This window comes from Hyla sarda, chromosome 6 (assembly GCF_029499605.1).
Source record: "Hyla sarda isolate aHylSar1 chromosome 6, aHylSar1.hap1, whole genome shotgun sequence".
NCBI classification, from domain to species: Eukaryota; Metazoa; Chordata; class Amphibia; order Anura; family Hylidae; genus Hyla; species Hyla sarda.
Window position 1 is genome coordinate 33,979,521 of NC_079194.1, and position 13,393 is coordinate 33,992,913.

At 40.5% G+C, this 13,393-nt stretch overlaps 1 protein-coding gene across 6 annotated transcripts in view; it reads left to right on the top strand.

Annotated features, from left to right (window-relative positions):
• The window catches only part of PTPRC (protein tyrosine phosphatase receptor type C), a 223,924-nt gene that overhangs the window by 168,290 nt on the left and 42,241 nt on the right, over positions 1-13,393 (top strand). For all 6 annotated transcript variants that reach the window (XM_056523473.1, XM_056523472.1, XM_056523475.1 and 3 more), the window contains 4 exons: positions 1,623-1,822; positions 5,985-6,045; positions 11,010-11,118; positions 13,269-13,303. In XM_056523473.1, the coding sequence (XP_056379448.1) occupies positions 1,623-1,822; positions 5,985-6,045; positions 11,010-11,118; positions 13,269-13,303 (405 nt within the window). The remainder of the gene's footprint in view (positions 1-1,622; positions 1,823-5,984; positions 6,046-11,009; positions 11,119-13,268; positions 13,304-13,393) is intronic.

The following is a 13,393-nucleotide window of genomic DNA, read 5'->3' on the forward strand; positions in this document are numbered from 1 at the left end:
TACAAGCAGATTAGATCATCTAAACCACCTTTATAAAGTCTGCTGACACCTAATAGTAAATATTTGAATGTATCATCAGCTTAATGTATCTGCCTAATGCGTACAGAGAGAAGAACAGCAACATTCATTTACAGACCCAATGCTGTGTGTGATAACCATTAAAGGGGTTGTGCGCTGCCCTGCAGTTCGGAGCTCCGCTCACAGCATCTGGAAGTTCATTACTCCAAACGCTGTGTGCGGTCTTCTGTGTTCGCAGCCGCCGGGCGTGACGTCACGCCCGGCCCATTCGAGACGTCTCGCCCGCCCCCTCGTGACGTCACGCCCGCCCCCTCTACCAAAGTCTATGGGAAGGGTGCGTGACAGCAGTCGCGCCCCCTTCCCATAGACTTTTGTTGAGGGGGCGAGCGAGACGTCACAAGGGGGAGTGGGTGAGACGTCACGAAGGGGCCGGGCGTGACGTCACGCCCGGCGGCTGCGAACACGGAAGACCACACACAGCGTTTGGAGTAATGAACTTACGGACGCTGTGAGCTGTGCTCCGAACTGCAGGGCAGCGCACAACCCCTTTAAGACGCTTTGAACAGCCCATTCTACCTTGTGCCAAAAATGTATATAGGGTTAAAGGGGTACTCCAGTGGAAAACATTTTTTTTTAAATCAACTGGCGCCAGAAAGTGAAACAGATTTGTAAATTACTTCTATTAAAAAAATCTTTACCCTTCCAGTACTTTTTAGCAGTTGTATGCTACAGAGGAAATTCTTTTCTTTTTGAATTTCTTCATTGTCTTGTCCACAGTTATCTCTGCTGACACCTGATGCCTGTATCAGGAACTATCCAGAGCAGGAGAAAACCTATGCTGCTCTGGACGGTTCCTGACACAGAAAGAGATGTCAGCAGAGAGCACTGTGGACAAGACAAAAAATAAATAAAAAAAAAGAAGAATTTCCTCTGTAGCATACAGCTGCTAAAAAGTACTGGAAGGGTAAAGATTTTTAAATAGAAGTAATTTACAAATATGTTTAACTTTCTGGCATCAGTTCATCAGTTTTCCACCGGAGTACCCCTTTAATATCTGGAGATTGTGAAGGCTGGGGAAGCAATGAAGTCCCGCCTATCATGTTCCTAGAACCAATCTATGACTTTACAGTAAGCTCCTCCTGAATGGTGCATTGTCCTGCTGAAATGATCCTTCCGCCTAAGGGGTAACCGCCGCCATGAGGTCCTACTGTCAAATGTCCCTCCATTAGTTGCAGATGAGCTAAGGTGTGCCCGGAAAACATTCCTCATATAAGTACAACTTTTATCAACCTGAACTGTTCACACCTGTTCACACCAGCACGAAGTGGTAATAAACAAGCCCCCTCCATGGGAGAAACAAAGATGCTTGAAAGTGGCATGTTGACCACCGCTTCGTGCTGGGCCGAAAGTCTCCAATTGTTTAGCACCACAGTATCACTTTAAGATAATACATTGGGCTGAAGTGCTGGTCCACTAGCTTAGTTGGATTTTTTGGGATTCACCTATTCTGGCCGTGATATCTTTATTGTCATCATATTACTCGATGTGTTGAGTTAATGTTTTTACTTCATCTTATTTTCTCTCATCTTATGTTTCTGTTTCAGAACCAGATGAAGTTGAGATCATCTCTATTTATGTTGGGACAGAACACAACACTGTCTCCATTTCATGCCATCCCCTTAAAAATATTAATGGGCCCAACGGAAAATATATACTTTTACTAAATGATGCAGTGCACAAAAATCAAACAAATTGTAAATTCATTGTAACAAATCTCAACTACCTGACAACATATAAGTTTACGGTAAGAAAAAAAACTATTGAAAGTAAAAAGTTAGTCGTAACTCATGGGAAGCTTTTTATAAAACATGTTACTATACATTAGGAAAGATTTACCAATACTGACATACTGTACAAATACAATGAATTCCAGCACACCTTTGTTTTCCAAAAACTGTGAAGTTAGAAAAGTATTGGAATATTTCATCAATGTCGGCAAATCTCCTTAAAGGAGTACTCCGGCGTGCACTTTTTTCCCTTTATCCCATCCGGGCTGCAAAATAAAAGAAAACGCACTTTCTCTTACCTGCCAACGAGCCCCCGGAGCTCCGGTACACTCCGGTACAGGTGTTCGGTCCCCGGGCTGTATTCTTCTTACTTCCTGTTAGCCCGGCACGTCACACGGAGCTTCAGCCTATCACCAGGAGAGGTGGGACATCGCTGCGGCCGGTGATAGGCTGAAGCTCCGTGTGACGTGCCGGGCTAACAGGAAGTAAGAAGAATACAGCCCGGGGACCGAACACCTGTACCGGAGTGTACCGGAGCTCCGGGGGCTCGTTGGCAGGTAAGAGAAAGTGTGTTTTCTCTTATTTTGCAGCCCGGACGGGATAAAAGGAAAAAGTGCGCCCCGGAGTACTCCTTTAAAGGGATACTCCGCCACTAGAAATCTTATCCCCTTATCCAAAGGATAGAGGTAAGATGTCTAATTGAGAGAGTCCCACTGTTGGGACCCCCGCGATCTCTGTGCAGCAAGACTGGGTTTCCTGCGGCAGGGGTTGTTACATCACACCACAACTCCTTGTTACTTCCCACCACGCCTCCTCCATTCATGTCTATGGGAGTCACAACATAAATGGAGGGTGCGTAAAGTCACAAGGGGGCATGGCATGACGTTTAGAATGGCAGGTGCTCCCTGGAGATGGCGGGGGTCCCAGTGGTGGGACCCCCGTGATCAGAAATCTTATCACCTATCCTTTGGATAGGGGATAAGATGTCTAGGGGCGAAATACCCCTTTAAAGGGGTTGTTTAGTGGAAAACAGTTTTTTGTAATTTTTGTATATTAAAAAAAAGTGATGCAAATGGGTAGATTTATCAAAGTGCGTGAGTTACCCCCATTTTAAGCAAACCTTTCTAGATTCTGCACCGTTCTCACATAGTGGACGGGAAAAGGAGCATAGCGCGCCACATTTATTCCTTTTTAAGCCTGCACGCAAGTGAAAATTGCTGCAGGAATCTACACCAGCTCCAAGCTGGCTTAGATTTCTGGGACTTTTGCATGGGCATAAACCTCTTAGTAAATTAGTGGGGAGTTTTATATAAGACCAACATATGGAAACACTCCTTTATAAAATATGGCATTTAGCAGAAACTGTATTTTTTGTAAGAAAAAAAAATCATAACAGACATTTCTAGGTAATCGGAGTACTTAAAACATTTGGAAAGTAACAGACGAAGAGAAAGAAAAGATTTTCAGCTCCCAAAGTAACATTATCCAAAAATGAGGTACTCCAGTGTAATTTTTTTTTTTCAAATCAACTGCTGTAAAAAAAAGTTAGACAGATTTGTAAATTACTTCTATTTAGAATTCTAAAGCCTCCCAGTAGCTGCTGTAGATTACAGAGGAAGTCTAGATGTTCCTTTCTGTCTGACCACAGTGCTCTCTGCTGACACCTCTGTTCATTTCAGAAACTGTCCAGAGTAGGAACAAATCCCCATAGCAAACCTATCCTGCTCTGGACAGTTCCTGACATGGACAGAGGTGTCAGCAGAGAGCACTGTGGGTAAGACAGAAAATAAATTCAAAAAGAAAGGAACTTCCTGTAGAGCATACAGCAGCTAATAAGTACTGGAAGGATTACAATTTTTAAATAGAAGTGATTTACAAATCTGTTTAACTTTCTGGCACCATTTGTTTAAAAAAAAAATGTTTTCCACTGTCATTTTGGATCTTAATTACTTTTGGAGCTGGAGATCTTCTCTTTATCTTCATCTAATGTTTACAATGGGGGTGAGAGTTTACTGCTGTCCGTGCTTCCAATGGACCTTCCATACTGTATGTCTCCAGCAAACTGTGAGAAGAAATTGTTACTGGAGCAATTATTGACTGAACAGTCCAAACCACTGAGAACTAGTATTTTTAAGCATGTCCACTATGTAGAATGGTGCGGTTACACCTCATATTGGACTAACACAGGGGTGCCGTTCCACAACTCAGAATATCACTCCAACAGCATGTAGAAAATGAAAAGAAAGCACTCACCCGTGATGAACTTGCTTGCTGAACTTTATTCAATAAAAGCAGACATGGTACAGTGGGTTGAAACAGAGGAGCAACCTCGTGGCAACAGACTGTTTCCTGTGCCGAAGGCGCAGGAAACAGTCTGTTGCCCCGAGGTTGCTCCTCTGTTTCAACCCACTGTACCATGTCTGCTTTTATTGAATAAAGTTCAGCAAGCAAGTTCATCATGGGTGAGTGCTTTCTTTTCATTTTCTACATGCTGTTGGAGTGACTGAAAAGGCCCAGAGATCAGCCGACGAATGATTAAATGGTTTTTACTTGTTAAAAAATTCTCATTTATTGACCCAAGATCATCTTGTGTAACAACGGATGTGTGGCCGACAAATTATAGAAGCTAAAGGGGTACTCCAGTGAATGACAGGTGAAAAAGAAATGTTTTCAAATCATCTGGTGGCTGAAAGTTATACAGATTTGTGTGTTACTTCTATTTAACAATCTTAAACCTTCCAGTATGTATCAGCTGCTGTATGCTTCAGAAGTTCTTTTCTTTTTTTATGTATTTTCAGTCTGACCACAGTGCTCTCTGCTGACACCTCTGTCCATGTTAGAAACTGTTCAACTGTACATGATCAAGATTTGGTACTGAGTAACATATAACAGTTTTTTTTTTTTTTTTGTGGGACAGGTACACTTTAAGCCTCCCAGTACTTATCAGCTGCGGTATGCTCCAGAGGAAGTTGTGTAGTTCTTTCAAGTCTGACCACAGTGCTCTCTGCTGACACCTCTGGCTGTGTCAGGAAATATCATGAGTAGAAGCAAGTCCCCATAGCAAATTGTCACGATTCGGCAGGCTGGAGGTGGATCCTCTGTGCCAGAGAGGGATTGGCGTGGACCGAGTCGGTGGACCGGTTTTAAGTTGCTACTGGTTTTCACCAGAGCCCGCCGCAAAGCGGGATGGTCTTGCAGCGGCGGTAGCAACCAGGTCGTATCCACCGGCAACGGCTCAACCTCTCTGACTGCTGAGATAGGCGCAGTACAAGGGAGTAGACAAGAGCAGGGTCGGACGTAGCAGAAGGTCAGGGCAGGCAGCAAGGATCGTAGTCAGGGGCAACGGCAGGAGGTCTGGAACACAGGCTAGGAACACACAAGGAAACGCTTTCGCTGGCACAATGGCAACAAGATCCGGCAAGGAAGTGCAGAGGAAGTGAGGTATTAATAGGGAAGTGCACAGGTGAAGGTACTGATTAAAACCCATGCGCCAATCAGTGGCGCACCGGCCCTCTAAATCGCAAAGACCCGGTGCGCGCGCGCCCTAGGGAACGGGGCCGCGCGCCGGGACAGCACAGACGGGGAACGAGTCTGGTAAGCGGGTCGGGATGCGCATCCCGGCTGGGGATATTATCGCAGCGCACCCGGTCAGCAGGTCTGACCGGGGCGCTGCGAACAGGAGAACGCTGTGAGCGCTCCGGGGAGGAGCGGGGACCCGGAGCGCTCGGCGTAACACAAATGTCTTCTGCTCTGGACAGTTCCTGACACAGACAGAGGTGTCAGCAGACAGCACGGTGGTCAGACTGGAAAGAGTTCCGCTGCAGCATACAGCAGCTGATAAGTACTGGAACAATTAAGATTTCCAAATAGAAGTAATTTACAAAAATGTATAACTTTCTAGCACCAGTTTATTCAAAAACTTTTTTTTTAACCTTCGTAGTACTCCTTTAAAGGCCACACAAATGACCCAGCAATAGTTTTCAAGGCTCTACCCATCTGATAACCAAGTGTAATAGACATGATAAACAAGCATCGATCTAAAGGATCCACACTTGCATCAGGCAGTGGTCAGGCTGTGTAATGGGGCCCTTACAGAATTTTTTCACGTGTATTGTAATGAAATGAGGTGTAAATACAGCTGAGAGTATAATCTAACATTATTTTATATTTGCCTTACAGATTTATTATGAAAATTATTTATTTAAAGGAGAAGGTGTCACAGTAGAGATAAAAACAAAGTGTAAGTACATAAAATTGGCAATTTTTTAAACTTCTCTTTCAAACCAAGGCTCAACAAATCCATTTTAATTGGATGGTCAACCGGACCTAAAAACGCTGTACACTCCGGTTGCGAACACGGCTGAAAAACCGGGCCCAACCGTAAAAGTCGCCAAATGGACATAACCGTATGATGCGTTGGCAATACGGTTTGCAATGTTAAGTCAATACATCCGGTTTTCAATACATTTTAGTAAGGTTTTTGAAGGAAAACCGTATACGGGAACTGGATAGCAAAAATGTGGTGTGCGTGCACCCTCACACACATGCTCCCAGAGATATATCAGGGGAAATAAATGAAAACCCATGGGCTTCTTTTGGCTTCTTATAAATGAAAGTGAAGCATGTCTTTAAAAAAAATAAAAAAAATAAACTGTCATATATATATATCTAGATTCCAAAATACATTTATACCCACAAATAGACCCCAAAATGAATTCAGTGCTACAAACTTAAAGGGGTTTTCTCATCTGGCTGATTACCTCTCTCTCTCCTTCTCCTGTCTGCTCCTGTCTGTGGATGGGGCTGGGGTCAGAGGCAGGTCATCTGCTTGTGTGCCTGAATTCCCAAGCTAAAGTACTATGCCCGCATCTGTCAGGCATGAATGTGCTGAGGTAAGCCTGCTGCTCAAAACTCCAGCCAGGGAGTAATGTCACCACTGCTTCTAAAGCAGAGGTGGTGGACAGGAACCATGATAGAACCAGGCAAGTTTGCTAAATTAAGCCAACTGCATATTATACTTGTAGACTTTTGCTTGTGGGCTAAGCAATCTCCATTTTTGCATATATACAAATGAGCAGCAAGTGTCCACAGGGCGAGCCGATCGCCCCAAGTACCCAGCATTGCCATCCCCTACAACACACAGCACAGGGATTGTCAAATGCAGGGGGTGGATGAGGAGGTAAGGGGTGATAGAAATGCTAGACACTGGAAACAGCATATTTTTCATTACTGCAAACTCCAAGCCTGAAACCGCATTAATGATTCCACTCCCCTCCCTGATGTCTTTATGGGGCTGTCTACAGTTTTAATAGACTTCCTTTAAAGAAGAAGTATCATGTAAGAAAACTTATCCCTGGCTCTCCTTCACAGCTGGGTGTCATGACCCCTGTACGAAGCGGGGCTGCCACACCCCCTCCATAGAGCTCTATGGGAGAGCCGTTTGGCAATCTTTGGCTCTACCATAGAGCTATATAGAGGGTGCGTGGCGGCTCCAAACAGGAGATCGCGGTGGACCCCAGTACTTGGAACCCCCCCCCCTGTGATCTAAAACCTATCCCCTATGCTTTGGATAGGGGATACGTTTTCTTACATGATATTTCTTTAATTTAGACCACTGACCCCAAAATAATTCATGCCTTCATATTAATGCAAAGCCTAAATTAGACCCCAAAGTTAATCTTGACCTCATTCCAAATCCCCTCCCAAAGAAATTCCAAAGTGAGGAAAAGTAAGCCATATTGGCTGCTGTATAGTGGAGCAATACAATGAGTCCACAGGACTTGTGGCGGCCGTCACTGTCACTTCTCTGGCAGTAGATATATGTTATTAGAACTGATCTACTAATAACTGTATGTGTCAGTAATATGTGTATGTGTCAGTAATATGTGTATGTGTCAGTAATACATGTATGTGTCAGTAATATGTGTATGTGTCAGTAATATGTGCATGTGTCAGTAATACATGTATGTGTCAGTAATACGTGTATGTGTCAGTAATACGTGTATGTGTCAGTAATATGTGTATGTGTCAGTAATACATGTATGTGTCAGTAATATGTGTATGTGTCAGTAATATGTGTATGTGTCAGTAATACATGTATGTGTCAGTAATACGTGTATGTGTCAGTAATACGTGTATGTGTCAGTAATATGTGTATGTGTCAGTAATACATGTATGTGTCAGTAATATGTGTATGTGTCAGTAATACGTGTATGTGTCAGTAATACGTGTATGTGTCAGTAATATGTGTATGTGTCAGTAATACGTGTATGTGTCAGTAATATGTGTATGTGTCAGTAATACGTGTATGTGTCAGTAATATGTGTATGTGTCAGTAATATGTGCATGTGTCAGTAATATGTGTACGTGTCAGTAATATGTGTACGTGTCAGTAATATGTGTATGTGTCAGTAATATGTGTATGTGTCAGTAATACATGTATGTGTCAGTAATATGTGTCAGTAATATGTGTATGTGTCAGTAATAAATGTATGTGTCAGTAATATGTGTCAGTAATATGTGTATGTGTCAGTAATATGTGCATGTGTCAGTAATATGTGTATGTGTCAGTAATATGTGCATGTGTCAGTAATATGTGTATGTGTCAGTAATATGTGTCAGTAATATGTGTATGTGTCAGTAATATGTGTATGTGTCAGTAATATGTGCATGTGTCAGTAATACGTGTATGTGTCAGTAATACGTGTATGTGTCAGTAATATGTGTATGTCAGTAATATGTGTATGTTCAGTAATATGTGTATGTGTCAGTAATATGTGTATGTGTCAGTAATATGTGTATGTGTCAGTAATATGTGCATGTGTCAGTAATATGTGTATGTCAGTAATATGTGCATGTGTCAGTAATATGTGTATGTCAGTAATATGTGTATGTGTCAGTAATACGTGCATGTGTCAGTAATATGTGCATGTGTCAGTAATATGTGTATGTGTCAGTAATACGTGTATGTGTCAGTAATATGTGTATGTGTCAGTAATATGTGCATGTGTCAGTAATATGTGCATGTGTCAGTAATATGTGTATTTGTCAGTAATATGTGCATGTGTCAGTAATATGTGTATGTCAGTAATATGTGTATGTGTCAGTAATACGTGCATGTGTCAGTAATATGTGCATGTGTCAGTAATATGTGCATGTGTCAGTAATACGTGTATGTGTCAGTAATATGTGTATTTGTCAGTAATATGTCTATGTGTCAGTAATATGTGTATGTGTCAGTAATATGTGTATGTGTCAGTAATATGTGTATTTGTCAGTAATACGTGTATGTGTCAGTAATATGTGTATGTGTCAGTAATATGTGTATGTGTCTGTAATATGTGTATGTGTCAGTAATATGTGTATTTGTCAGTAATACGTGTATGTGTCAGTAATATGTGTATGTGTCAGTAATATGTATGTGTCAGTAATATGTGTATGTGTCAGTAATATGTGTATTTGTCAGTAATATGTATGTGTCAGTAATATGTGTCAGTAATATGTGTATTTGTCAGTAATATGTATGTGTCAGTAATATGTGTATGTGTCAGTAATATGTGTATGTGTCAGTAATATGTCAGTAATATGTGTATTTGTCAGTAATATGTGTATGTGTCAGTAATATGTGTATGTGTCAGTAATATGTGTATGTGCCAGTAATATGTGTATGTGCCAGTAATATGTGTATGTGTCAGTAATATGTGTATGTGTCAGTAATACGTGTATGTGTCAGTAATACGTGTATGTGTCAGTAATATGTGTGTGTGTCAGTAATACGTGTATGTGTCAGTAATATGTGTATGTGTCAGTAATATGTGCATGTGTCAGTAATATGTGTATGTGTCAGTAATACGTGTATGTGTCAGTAATACGTGTATGTGTCAGTAATATGTGTATGTGTCAGTAATACGTGTATGTGTCAGTAAAATGTGTATGTGTCAGTAATATGTGTCAGTAATATGTGTATTTGTCAGTAATATGTATGTATCAGTAATATGTGTATGTGTCAGTAATATGTGTATTTGTCAGTAATATGTGTATGTGTCAGTAATATGTGTCAGTAATATGTGTATGTGTCAGTAATATGTGTATGTGTCAGTAATATGTGTATGTGTCAGTAATATGTATATGTGTCAGTAATATGTGTATGTGTCAGTAATATGTGTATGTGTCAGTAATATGTGTATGTGTCAGTAATACGTGTATGTGTCAGTAATATGTGTATGTGTCAGTAATATGTGTATGTGTCAGTAATACGTGTATGTGTCAGTAATACGTGTATGTGTCAGTAATATGTGTGTGTCAGTAATATGTGTATTTGTCAGTAATATGTATGTGTCAGTAATATGTGTATGTGTCAGTAATATGTGTATGTGTCAGTAATATGTGTATGTGTCAGTAATATGTGTCAGTAATATGTGTATGTGTCAGTAATATGTGTATGTGTCAGTAATATGTGTCAGTAATATGTGTATGTGTCAGTAAAATGTGTATGTGTCAGTAATACGTGTATGTGTCAGTAATATGTGTATGTGTCAGTAATATGTGTATGTGTCAGTAATATGTGTATTTGTCAGTAATATGTATGTGTCAGTAATATGTGTATGTGTCAGTAATATGTGTATGTGTCAGTAATATATGTGTGTGTCAGTAATATGTGTCAGTAATATGTGTATGTGTCAGTAATACGTGTATGTGTCAGTAATATGTGTATGTGTCAGTAATATGTGTATGTGTCAGTAATACGTGTATGTGTCAGTAATATGTGTATGTGTCAGTAATACGTGTATGTGTCAGTAATATGTGCATGTGTCAGTAATACGTGTATGTGTCAGTAATATGTGCATGTGTCAGTAATATGTGTATGTGTCAGTAATATGTGTATGTGTCAGTAATATGTGTATGTGTCAGTAATATGTGTATGTGTCAGTAATATGTGTATGTGTCAGTAAAATGTGTATGTGTCAGTAATACGTGTATGTGTCAGTAATACGTGTATGTGTCAGTAAAATGTGTATGTGTCAGTAATACGTGTATGTGTCAGTAATACGTGTATGTGTCAGTAATATGTGTATGTGTCAGTAATATGTATATGTGTCAGTAATACGTGTATGTGTCAGTAATATGTGTATGTGTCAGTAATATGTGTCAGTAATATATATGATAGTTTACAGCATTTCACGAGCTTCATTCTGTGTATTTCAGATAATGATAAGGCTCTCATTGGATTTCTGGCTTTTTTCATAACTATTACTTGCTTGGCCCTGATCATTGTCCTGTACAAGATCTACACTCTGCGGAGAAAATCTTCCTGGTAATGTGGACCCTCTTATTATCTTTACCAGTATTGTATTGGTCTCTAACACACTCAGCTTGTTGGCATTTACCTTATTATTAGAAGCTCTTAGGCCTGAATGTAAAACCTGTATCCAGACCTGTTACCTACCAAGGACCATTCATTATACTATGTGGCTGTGGTCACATGTTGAATTTTTACAGCATTTTTCACGAAGTTTTTACGTCATTTTGTGCAGTTTCTGCTGTGATTTTCTAAAATCTTGGTAAAAATAACACTTATTACAGTGATTTCCACACTTGTGGTAAAATATGACCATTTTTGCCATGATGTTGGGAAGATCATAGCACAACCTGTTCTGACCAATATACACTAGAAAATTTGGAAAGTCAGACTGGTGATCACATGACCAAGTTACTGTAATGAAATATATAGATACAGCCATTCTGGAATTAAAGGGTACCTCTCATCAAAAAAACTTTTGATATATTATAGATTAATGTATGCAGAATAACTTCACAATTGCATGTTATTAAAAAATATGCTTCTTTCTATTAAATTTTCCACTTTGAAGAAATGACCACTAGGGGTCTCCTTACCAGTCCTGGCAGCAAGCATTTTAGACTCATGCTGGAGTCCTAAACACTACGAGCTGCCAGTCTGCTTTGTTCACAAAGGAGAACACACAGAGCTGCCAGCCTGCTTTGTTCACAGCCTGTTTGGCTGTGAACAAAGCAGGCTGGCAGCTCTGAGTGTTTAGGACTCCAGCATGAGTCAGAAATGCTTGCTGACAGGACTGGTAGGGAAAAATACAATAGAAAGAAGCATATTTTTCATTAACATGCTATTGGAAGGTTATTCAACATTCATTAATCTAAAATATATCAAAAGTTTATTTGATGAGAGGTCCCCTTTAAATAAATGGTGCAGTGAGACTAGTGATAGTGTCTGTGCATGAAATGGGCAAATAACAAAACCCTGAATGCTTCTTTAATTATAGGTATTTCCATAAAGCATTGTCCTTCTTTGTGACTCTTTGGGCCTTTTTCATGGGGCCAGATGTACAGTAGATAGCACCCTGCAACTAACTCTGTTGTAACAATAATAAAATGTAATCTGGAGTCTCATCCGGCAGTCATGTGTGGAGCTGCATACACAAATGATGATAAGTCAAGATTATTCGCAAATGTATTTCACTTCTTATCTTAGATGCAATAAAACAAAAAATGATTGTTAGGGAGGGATGATGGTCAGGGGACAATGAGACCCCCCTACCTTGTGAGGCTGTTGATCATCAGCCATTGAGTTCTTTCAAATTCGCACTGTAGGATGGGCACAGCGGATCAACATAAAAAAGGTGAAAGGATGTAAATTTTTGTGGCTTACCCAAAAAAGTACAACTTCTTTGCATAAAAGAAACTGTCGGAATGGTGCTCCGGCCCCGTACTTTAGAGACGCCCTCGTGTGACGGCCGGCTGAGCCAATCCCCGGCTGCATGTCTCCAAAGGTGGGGGCCGGAGAATCAGCTGAAAGGTAGGTTACGTGGAGAGAGCTGGGGTCCCAGTGGTCAGACCCCACATTCAAACACTTATACATTTTTTTTTACAGGATAACCTCTTAAAGGGGTACTCCGGGGGAAACATATTTTTTTTTTCAAATCAACTGGTGCCAGATAGTTATACCGATGTGTCAATTACTTCTGTTTAAAAATCTTAATCCTTCCAGTATTTATCAGCTGCTGTATGCTCCACAGAAAGCTGTGTAGTTCTTTTTAATCTAACCACAGAGCTCTCCTATGTCTGTGTCAGAAACTGTCCAGAGCAGGAGCAAATCCCTATAGCAAACCTCTCCTGCTCTGGACAGTTCCCAACATGGACCGCGGTTTCAGCAGAGAGCACTGTGGTCTGACTGAAAAGAACTACACAACTTTCTGTGGAGCATACAGCAGCTTATAAGTACTGGAAGGATTAAAAAAATATAAGAAGTAATTTAAAAAATCTGTTCAACTTTCTAGCACCAAATAATTTGAAAAAAAAAAATTGTTTTCCACTGGAGCACCCCTTTAAGGAATGATAGGGGGAGCCAGGAATGTACGTAAGTCAAATTGTATCTTTTTATACATTCCAGCGTTTACGGACTGTGTTAACCAACATTCTTATTATTTGTAGCAATTTTGAAGATCGATATCCACTAAAGGAACAAGGTAAGGGGATTATTCTATTATACTGTAGGTATTTCACGGAGAACATTACAAGTTGTGTAGCCATATTAAATGTTCTGACGGAATGACAGG